Below are 11654 nucleotides of genomic sequence, written 5' to 3' on the forward strand. Positions count from 1 at the left end.
GGTTAGTACTATTAGTGGAGCAGCAGCACGCACAATCATGTGTGCTTACGGACTGTATCCCTTGCAGACTGTATTGATATATATTGATATATAATGTAGGCAGCAGAATATGAAACAACCCTTTTGTGTGAATGAGTGTAAATGGGGGAGGGAGGTTTTTTGGCTTGGTGCACTAATTGTAAGTGTATCTTGTGTTTTTTATGTGGATTTAATTAAAAAAAAAAAAAAAAACGATACCTATAATAAAAAAACCTGATACCGATAATTTCCGATATTACATTTTAACGCATATATCGGCCGATAATATCGGCAGGCCGATATTATCGGACATCTCTAGTTACAGCCTTTTTCCTAAATGAAAGAAATGTTTCTTTTTCCTCAAAATTCTACACACCATACCCCATAATGACAATGTGGAAAAAGTTTTTGTTTTTTTTTAGATATTTCAACAAGTGTATTAAAAATTAAAAAGTAAGAAACCACATGTACATTAGTATTCAGACCCTTTGATGCAGCAATTACAGCTGCAAGTCTTTCAGAATACGATGCTATAAGCTTGGCACACCTATCTTGGGACAGTGTCGCCCATTCCTCTTTGCAGCCATGAGATGTTTGCTGGTATTGAAGTGTGAGCTCTGGCTGGGCCCCTCAAGTGAAGTGTGGGCTCTGGCTGGGCCCCTCAAGTGAAGTGTGGGCTCTGGCTGGGCCCCTCAGTGAAGTGTGGGCTCTGGCTGGGCCCCTCAAGTGAAGTGTGGGCTCTGGCTGGGCCCCTCAAGTGAGGTGTGGGCTCTGGCTGGGCCCCTCAAGTGAAGTGTGGGCTCTGGCTGGGCCCCTCAAGTGAAGTGTGGGCTCTGGCTGGGCCCCTCAAGGACATTTACAGACTTGTCCTGAAGTCATTCCCTTGATATCCTGTCCTGCTAAAAGATGGCAGGCTTTTCTTTTTCTTTGTATTCTTGCCTGATTTAGGAGAAGAAATCATTTGTCTTACCTGCACACTGCTTCCGGAGGGTGGGGAAATGATCCGTGCATTGGTATGCGACCCAACCGTAACAATGTGTTTGTTTATGTGGTATAGTAGCGAATATGATTCATTAGTATAGTACCGCGATACCGTACAAGCCTAGAGCACACTGAACAATACCACGATGATCATTTGGGTCAGGATAACAGTGGTACGTACAGTAGTGGTGACACCCAATCATTGAAAATGGAGGAAATAAAAGCTTCCACTTGTGCGGGAAGACTTTGATGGCGAGTGAATGTTGTGCTGGGATGAATAATGACGTCAAGTTGGACTCTCCTCCCCTGACCAATGGCTGTTAGTCCCTCCAGTGTATCTGGGAACAAAGGTGAGGCAGAATCAGCGTCACCTTAGCCGTGACCTGGTATTGTGTTACTGCGTGTTTACCTTCCTGCAATAATATCTAATTACACATCAGCACACTTGAAGTCACCCATGAATAATAAATACTTTTATTCAGGTCAAATCTTCTCATAATTTATTAGTTTGTAATGGAAGTGCGACACCGTCAGTTCATCAAAGTGACAAAAAGAAAGACTATCAGCTGATGAAGTGGAAATAGATATTCACTAGGTTTACTCCAGGTTCATTTCAAGGTCACGCCGTGTCCCAATGTTGTCTGTTTTTGGGTTTTTTACACATAAAGAATATGATAAGCATTGTGCTAAATTGCTAGCTTCTTAAAATATAATAATACAACTTATTGAGGAAGTATAGTAAGTCATTTAAGTGTAGAAAGTCAGAAATGTAACTACAGCAGCATTAGTGGGCATTGGCGCCCTCTTGTGGCAAAAGATAGCAATTGCAAAAATCATTCCGCTTCTTTAGGACAGTGACATTTAGCAAAACATTTTTATAATTAATCAAATATATATTACAGCTAACTTTTTGGTCTTTTTTTATGTTACAGGTAAATACTTTTTGCAGAATAAAATAATCCATACGTCTAATGCCAGTGTGGTGTGACGACGGTGAGCGGCTCCCGGTTGTATCCGTTCATAATAGGCCAGGGGTTGAAGTAAGGGAAAACTGGCTCTTTGAATTTGGCATCGTAAAAGGTAAACAGGTGGCTCATGTCCCCGGCGTCATAAAAGCCCACCTCTCCGCGGCCGTAGTCCAAAAAGAGGCCCACCCGCCGAGGAGGCTTGGAGGGATACAACAAGCCGTCCTCCTCCGAGTCCATGCAGGCTTCGTACTCGCACGTGCCGTCTCCGTTGTCCCTCAGCACCACAGTCCAGAAACCGTCCTCGGGGCAAAGGTTGACCTCCTCCTTCCTGTTGACGGAGGCTTGAGCCACGCCGAGACCCCACGCCGTCTTGGAGCCCACCTCCACCTCCCAGTAGTGTCGGCCCGCAGAGAAGGCCTCGGTTCCCAGGACGATGTTGTAGCGGGTGAAGCGCTCCGGGTTGTTGGGCAGGTTAGGCTGAAGTTTGCCCACCTGGACGCTGGTGCCACACGAGGAAACCCACAGGCAGGGGTAGGCCGTGTCCGGGTCCAGGACCACTGCAGTCACAGCTGGGATGGCAGCACAAAACAACAAACTATTATCAGCTTTTTCAAGTGTGGTGAGCGCAGAGTTGGGTGGTCCCCATACCAATATGTTGGTACCGGGACCAAAGTGTATTTCCATACTTTTCTAAATAAAGGGGACCACAAAAAATGGTATTGTTGTCTTTATTGTAACAACAAATGTTAGTGTACATCAAACATATGTTTATTATTGTACTTTAGTCCTTCAATAAAATAGACAACTTGTCTTTTAGTCGTAAGTAAACAAACAAAGACTCCTAATTAGTCGTATGCAGTAACATATTGTGTCATTTATACACCTATTATTTTCTACACATTATGAGGGACAAACTGTAAAAATGGATTATTAATCTACTTGTTCATTTACTGTTAATATCTGCTTATTTTATGTTTTAACATGTTCTATCTACACTTCTGTTCAAATGTAATAATCACTTATTCTTCTCTTCTTTCATACTTGACATTAGTTGTGGATGATACCACACATTTAGGTATGGATCATGTCGATACCAAGTAGTTACAGGATCATACGTTGGTCATAATTTAAGTTCTCATGTGTGTAGGGACATATTTACTGACTTTATAAACATAATATACATTAAAAAAATTTAAAAAATAAAAATGTGTGATGCTAAAAAAATATTGATGTAATCATAGTAGTATCGACTAGATACACTACTGTACTTGGTATCATTACAGTGGATGTCAGGTGTAGATCCACCCATGGCATTTGTTGACATTGTGACGGTGGTGAGCTATTGTTTTTTGATTGATTGATTGAGACTTGTATTAGTAGATTGCACAGTGAAGTACATATTCCCTACAATTGACCACTAAATGGTAACACCCCAATAAGTTATTAGTAGATTGCACAGTACAGTACATATTCCCTACAATTGACCACTAAATGGTAACACCCCAATAAGTTATTAGTAGATTGCACAGTACAGTACATATTCCCTACAATTGACCACTAAATGGTAACACCCCAATAAGTTATTAGTAGATTGCACAGTACAGTACATATTCCCTACAATTGACCACTAAATGGTAACACCCCAATAAGTTATTAGTAGATTGCACAGTACAGTACATATTCCCTACAATTGACCACTAAATGGTAACACCCCAATAAGTTTTTCCACTTGTTTAAGTCCACGTTAATCAATTCATGGTAAAAAATAAATCATGGTATCCTCCTACGGTGTGTAGTGAAGCATGTTTAGCTATTCCTCGTCCTGCAGTGATAATGATACTTGTAAGAAACTCACTTTATTTGTCGCCATGGAGGCGAGAATTAGTGATTTGGAAGTAGCTAAAACACTGTGGATGGATGTTAGCCGCTAACTAGCTAGCCATGTGTTAAAGCAGCTCTTCCTGAGGGTGTTTCAGTGTTAGAACTTCACCTTTATCTTGACTTTTTACGCCAAAATGCGTCCATTCTCCCTTTTCTGTCTACACACTGTGTCTGCTTGTAAGTACTCTGTGTGTGTGCGCTGCCCAACATGCTCCCCAGCAATGTCACCACGTGACGACAACGACTCACCGTCATGCGCGTTAAAAAAAGGCGGTGAGGGTGGGACCGGTACTTTTTAGAGGCAGTATAGTACCGAATATGATTGATTAGTATCGCGGTACTATACTAGTACCGATATACCGTACAAGTCTAGTGCGTAGGCATTTGTACCTGGCTGGAAAACCTGGCTCATCTTCCTCCAGGTCCTGTACTGCAGAGGTCCAAGAATCTGTCCTGACTGCAGATCCACACTCACCTCTGGGGGGCGCTCAAACAAACTCTCAGCCCTGTAAAGACACAAAGAGTGTCTGAGTCACAACAATTGAGGTACATTCCTATTATTAAAGAAAAGCCAATGATAATCTTATTATTTCACTGTTAGCGTCCTTTACAGCAGGTTTAGTGCAGATTGTTGGACCTGGGGGCCACATTGGACTAAAATAATCTGGCACAATGTGTGTGTGTTGACATATAATAATACAATGGATCTATAATGAATCATTATAATTGAATATTAAGAGTATGTTCAACTTGTTTACTTCCGTGACAACCTCTTTAAAGCTTGTTCATCAATCACAAATAACACACAGCTAAAAATAATCTAACTACTTACAATGGATTGAAATATATATATATACATATGTGTGTATATATATATACATATGTGTGTGTATATATATGTACAGCATATGTTGTATATATATATATATATATATATATATATATATATATATATATATATATATATATATATATATATATATGTGTGTATGTATATATATATATATGTATATATATATACATATACATATATATATATATATATATATATATATATATATATATATATATATATATATATATATATATATATATATATAGTACATTTAAAGGTATTTATTAACTGTCAATTATTCTACAGTTGCAATAAATTTTATTATGTATCTTATGTACTACATCTATATTTCAAAAAATAAAAATAAATTAAAAAAATATATATATATATATATTTACTGTATATCTATAAATATATATATTTAATATATATTACAGTATACAAGATATATAATAAGTTTGATTGCAACTGTAGAATCATTGATAGTTAATAAATGACTACATTTAATTCATACTTCTAATTAAAGTTTAAAAAAAAAAATTAACAATAACTGACGTGTTACAATATTTGCAACATTAACAAACAAATGATCTGAATAATTAATATTTAACACCAATTTAATATATATTTTTTCTTATCGACCATCATTGAAAATGTGTGTATTTTGTAAATAAACTTAAATAATTGATAGTTAATAAGTACCTACATTTAATTCCTACTTCTAAGTAAACAGAATAGGATTTTTTTCAAAAGAGATAAAGTAATAAGGATGGATGTAAACATAATTTGTCCGGGCAAATAATATATGGTACAATTTTTGTTTTACATTGTGTGGGGGTATAATAAGTGTCATTTTCTCACACAGTTATCATTTAAACATGATTTATTTATTGCCATTTGTAAGTCTGCCCTCTAGCGGCAAGTCAGTCACACTACAAGTAAAGTTGATCATTAAGATAATCAAATGTTTCACGGATTGATTGCTCTTTCCAAAAGTCAGACAAAAATGAGACAACGTAAATATGAGAGAACTATAAATGAAAAATAATAAGCCACATATTCTTTGACAAGCTGGTACTCACTCACCCTCCAATGAAGTCTTTAATCCCCTAAAATACAAGAAAACTTGCATCATTTCCATGAGCTCATCATGTTCCTTCATGATGACATCACTCACCTTCAGTTGCTCAGGGTTGTCTTCCTCCATCAGTTTGAGTTGGAGCTGCTCCACCGTGTTCTCCAGCCGACTACTTTGCTGCGTGGCCTCTGTGAGCGCGTCCTCCAGCTGCCTCACTTGCTCCTCTTTCTGCTTCTGCACCTCCTCCTTCACACGCTCCTCCTCCTCCTGGAGGAACTCCCTCAGACCACCAAACTCCGCAGTGATCTGCTCATCCAAATCACCAGCTCGCTCCTGACGGGAAACTTTTTATTACTTTTTTCACCTTCTAAGGACATGATAGCGCACACCTGGGCAAAATACGTCCGGCGGGCCACATGCGGCCCGTTAAGATTTTCAATGCGGCCCGCCGGACGTCCTACATCATGTTTTTTAGACCTTTAACCCCAAAACTGTAGCCGCCATTATGATGTGCAGTGCTGGTTTTACATGAGCGTACGTCTTCAACTATACGAAGTATCTCAGTGGTCCAAATCTGTGCTTGTGGGAGGTTTTATGGGACTTCTTAGGGTCATCTAATCTACGTCACAGCAGCTCAGACCAGGAACAAAGCAGAGTGGGCGGGGCTTGTTTTCAGAGCAGCCAGCCCAAAAGCGTGTGTCAGGAACAGATGCGGAAGCAGATTTTTACGTGATAATATTTCATATTGTAGGTGATTATTACACTTTGCATTCATATTTTGCTGTTTTTTTACATTTTTGTTGTGTTTTGCTTGATTGTAAAAGATGCAAAACTATCGAGGAGATGGTCCGAGAAGTAATAGAGGAGCGACGTTCATATGTTGTTGATATTCAGTGTTTTATTGTTCATAGTTAATATTGTAAATCCCACATAAAAGAGGAGCGATGTTCATATGTTGTTGATATTCAGTGTTTTATTGTTCATAGTTAATATTGTAAATCCCACATAAAAGAGGAGTGATGTTCATATGTTGTTGATATTCAGTGTTTTATTGTTCATAGTTAATATCGTAAATCCCACATAAAAGAGGAGTGATGTTCATATGTTGTTGATATTCAGTGTTTTATTGTTCATAGTTAATATTGTAAATCCCACTTTCTTTATTTTCATGTACATTTTGGGTCTCCCATTTAGTAAAAAAATGCAAAATTCCATTCTGTTTTTTTGAGGATGTCTATCATAACTTTTTTAGAACTCTATGGGACTTTGTGACTTTTGGTATTAGTGTTCCTGACAAAAAGGGCCCCCAACACACATCCTGTACAGCAGATTGTGTATATATTATTTATACACACATTGGCCCCCCGGACACATTTTCTCTCTCAATGTGGCCCCCAAGTCAAAATATTTGCCCTAATCTCTAAATCCAACATAATCTGTTCTGTGATGCGAGTAAACTTGTCATTTGTTCAAAGAAAGACATTTTCCATAATGAGATGATTATAATTAGAGGGCCATTTTACATCCTTTGTTAGCAGTGCAGACATTTCTAAGTTCATTTAGAACACTTGCAACTTTCATTTAAGAGTAAAAATAAGATTACTACAACTAATATGACATTGTAATAACCAATAAAACCCTCAAACCTAACTTTAAGGACAAAGATTAAAGATGAAAATGATTCACATCACACCTACGTCTCTTTTTAACATGATTGTTTGTGTAAAAGTGCATTTCTAAAAGTGTAAAGAAATGTAATGTAAAAACAACCTAATATGATAAAAACAAGTTTCAGTGAATTATGATGAAATGTTTAGGGACAGAACAGAAAGGTCTGCCTACTTCTCGTGTAAAGGTGAGCACCACTTTTCTTGCAAAAATGTCATGAAAACCCAAATAAAAACCCCAAAATGTTCAGAGTAAGCATTTTTTTAAATCCACTAAAGTCCCAAGTGGTCATTTAATGAAAACAAAATAACATCCTAGAAGTATTCTGCTGGTGATCTTTGCCGAGCTGATGGTAGTCCAAACTCACAAGTTGTGTGTTTAACTTTACAAGTTGTGCTGTTATTCCCAGTGTGACACAAGTGTGCTGCATTCCCTCCTGATTATACAAAGTAGAGAAGTGTGACACCAGTGTGACACCCTAACCCACGGGTCGGCAACCCGTGGCTCCGGAGCCGCATGCAGCTTGTTGACCACTCTGATGCAGCTCAGGTACATACTTGCGTGCCTTAATAGCAATGCAGTAATTGTCCTCTAAAGCACTTACAATCAGTGTGCCAGCCCGGCTACATGGTACATGTTGTTGTTACTTGCACACACAGGAGACAGCAAAGCATACTTACTCATCAGCCACACAGCTTACACTGACGGTAGCCGTATCAAACAACTTTAACATTGTTACGTTACAAATATGCGCCACACTGTGAACCCACACCAAAAAAGAATGAAAAACACATTTCTGGAGAACATCCCACCGTAACACAACATAAACACAACACAACCATTACCCAGAATCCCATGCACTTGAACTCTTCCGGTCTACATTATACCCCCCCCCCCCCCACCACCAAATCCCCCCACACATCAACCCCCCCCTCTCCGTGCGTTGGTTGAGCGGAAGAGTTAGGGCTGCATGGGATTCTGGGTATTGGCACCGTCAGTGTAAGATGTGTGGCTGCTGATCTAGTACGCCTTGCTGTCGCTTAGGTGAGCAGGTTGAAACTGCATTGTACATGTGGTCGGTTAGGTGCACTGTTAGGGCAGACTGTAGAGGGCATCAAAAGCAGAGCCATCACGCTCTGATGTTTGGGAGACCCCCGGGAATAATAAGAGGGATGGCAAGTATGACGCTATCAAGCTCCATTCATTCAAGCTTCATTCATTCGAAACTCGCGGGCTGCACTAACATCAAATTTCCACATTAGAGTTCGTGCTTGTGATTAGAGTGCTTCCTCGGTGTGTTGAAACCCTTGGTTTTATAAAACTAAGCATTGTATGCAGTGTTTTCTTTTAAAAAAAGTCGTGAAACTTTCCAAAATGGCTCTTTGAGTGGTAAAGGTTGCCGACCCCTGCCCTAGGTAACCCGCAGCTCCGGAGTCACATAGGTCTCATTAACCACCCTGAATAATCCTATTTTCACTCTACTTATTACTAAATTAAGGGAGTGCCCTTATTGCACTGCAGCAATTGTCCTCTATAGCATTTTGTAACAGCATGCTAGCCCAGCCACATGTTGCATGTAGCTTTAACTTGCACACACAGGAGACAGCAAAGCATACTTACTCATCAGCCACACATCTTACACTGACGGTAGCCGTATCAAACAACTTTAACATTGTTACGTTACAAATATGCGCCACACTGTGAACCCACACCAAAATAGAATGACAAACGCATTTCTGGAGAACATCCCACCGTAACACAACACAACCAATACCCAGAATCCCATGCAGCACTAACTCTTCCGGTCTACATTATACACCCCACTACCACCAAATCCCCCCACACATCAACCCCCCCCCCCCCCTCTGTGCGTCGGTTGAGCGGAAGAGTTAGTGCTGCATGGGATTCTGGGTATTGGCTGTGTTGTGTTTATGTTGTGTTACAGTGCAGATGTTCTCCAGAAATGTGTTTGTCATTCTTTTTTGGTGTGGTTTCACAGTGTGGCGCATATTTGTAACGTAACAGTGTTAAAGTTGTTTTTGTACGACTACCGTCAGTGTAAGCTGTGTGGCTGTTGAACTAGTACGCCTTGCTGTCACTTATGTGAGCAAGCTGAAGCTGCATTCTACATGTGGCCGAGCGGGTACACTGTTTGGGCAGCCTATAGAGGGCGCCAAAAGCAGTGCTATCATGCCCTAACATTCGGGAGCCTCCCGGTAGCAATGAGAGGGTTGGCAAGTTTGAAGTTATCAGGTACCATTCATTGCAAGTTGCGGGCCGCAATGACATCAAATGTACATATTTAGATGCGTGCCGGTGCGTGTGTCTGAGACCCCTGGTGTGTCTGAGACTCCTGGTGTGTCTGAGACCCCTGGTGTGTCTGAGACTCCTGATTAACAAAACATTTAAGCTTTGTATGTGTGTTTTTCATTTTAAATTTTCAAAAAAATTCTGTCGCTCCTATTATTGTCTTTAATTTGTGAAACTTTCCAAAATGGCTCTTTGAGTGGTGAAGGTTGCCGGCCCCTGCCCTAACACATTCCCTCCTGATTATACAAAGTAGAGAAGTGTGACACCAACGAACACTAAATGTGAAAGCCGCAGAAAGGAAAAGGACAATTAGCTAACTTCCCCTCCAATTTGTTTACTCACATCCTTTCACACAGAAATAGAAGTGAAAATGAGTGAATGTGCACTAAAAGTGGCTCAACCACAAACGAGGCTGCATATATTTATCATTTGTTTTCAAAACACTTACAAAAAAGTGGGACCCTAAAAATGTACTGTGGCACCCCATTTTTATGACTTGATGGGGCCCCTGGGACCCCATTTTGAACGTTCCTAGCGCCAACACTGGTTTTTATACGTATACAATTTAGTTGTTTTTTTAAAGGCACATTTCATGTTAAAACTGCTCGATTTCAATTAATTTCAATGTGAGATGTTTCAAGTGTTCTGCGTTAAGATGATCAAGTGTATTGATAAAAGCACACGGCCTTATCTGATACAACAACCTTGTAAACAAGCTGCTGTCATATCTGTGTTTAACACAGCTCTATTCTGGAGGGCAGTGGAAAAGGCTCTCTGCAGCTTGCTAGGCGTGCGAGCTCTTCTAAATGTGTGTGAGAAAGACAAACATGACATGACGTGTCTGTGCACCACCTCCAGTGCCTCATGTCTTAGCAGCCATTTGCATTTTGCAAGGGAGCTCTTCTTCAAAGTGTCTTGTGCTGTGCGATCGCCAGCTATTTCAAACCTTGCGTAATCACAAGTTGCCAGACGACGTGAAGTTAAAGGTGGCCTATTGCAAAAGCACAATTTCTACTTCTGTTTTTTTCTCCCCCAGACATGCACATGAATACAAAGACGCATACCTTGATGAGAAGGATTTTCTCATTGGTTTGTTTTTGGAAAAGTGAGGCATCCTCTGACTGGAGCTGAACTCTCTCCAGAGCCACAGACAGCTGATCCTGCAGTAGGAAAAACAAGATTCTAATCAAAAGATGAGCTCACGGTTTTTTCTGCTCCACCTTAATGGGACTCATAAGACACACGCCCTCCACTTATTGAAGTCTTGGACCCACAAAGTCAAACACAAGTCCAGTAAAAGCCACTTTTAACCGACTGAGTAGTTTTTAGTGCTCACACTGGCATGGTGAAGTCTTGTTCAAAAAACTAACTGTTCCCAAAGGCTGCAAAGAGCAAAACATACATTCCAACCATGCCAGAGTTTATGAAAGTCACCACACAAAGTTGTTACAGCAAAGTTTGTGTAATCACACAAGTAGGACAGGTTTTCATTTGGAGAGCAATACAACACCCCCTTTCATTTGATATAGACAATACTGTATACAAGTCATGGGAGTGTATTCTAGTCAGGTGTTATTGCATGACACCACACTACATGGGAGTGTATTCTAGTCAGGTGTTATTGCATGACACCACACTACATGGGAGTGTATTTTAGTCAGGTGTTATTGCATGACACCACACTACATGAGAGTGTATTCTAGTCAGGTGTTATTGCATGACACCACACTACATGAGAGTGTATTTTAGTCAGGTGTTATTGCATGACACCACACTACATGGGAGTGTATTTTAGTCAGGTGTTATTGCATGACACCACACTACATGGGAGTGTATTTTAGTCAGGTGTTATTGCATGACACCACACTACATGGGAGTGTATTTTAGTCAGGTGTTATTGCATGACACCACACTA

The 11654-nt window shown here is 40.0% G+C and overlaps 1 protein-coding gene across 1 annotated transcript; it reads right to left on the bottom strand.

Moving 5' to 3' along the window:
* Positions 1 to 1466: 1466 nt before the first annotated feature.
* Positions 1467 to 11083, bottom strand: LOC133648147 (zinc-binding protein A33-like). The gene is made up of 6 exons (XM_062043929.1): positions 11076 to 11083; positions 10804 to 10921; positions 5861 to 6094; positions 5770 to 5792; positions 4239 to 4354; positions 1467 to 2536 (listed from the first exon to the last, which is right to left on the bottom strand). Exons 1-6 carry the CDS (start codon positions 11081 to 11083, stop codon positions 1968 to 1970), a joined length of 1068 nt encoding a protein of 355 aa, XP_061899913.1. The 3' UTR covers positions 1467 to 1967.
* Positions 11084 to 11654: the final 571 nt, after the last annotated feature.

The sequence above is a fragment of the Entelurus aequoreus genome, linkage group LG04 (assembly GCF_033978785.1).
Source record: "Entelurus aequoreus isolate RoL-2023_Sb linkage group LG04, RoL_Eaeq_v1.1, whole genome shotgun sequence".
Lineage (NCBI taxonomy): Eukaryota > Metazoa > Chordata > Actinopteri > Syngnathiformes > Syngnathidae > Entelurus > Entelurus aequoreus.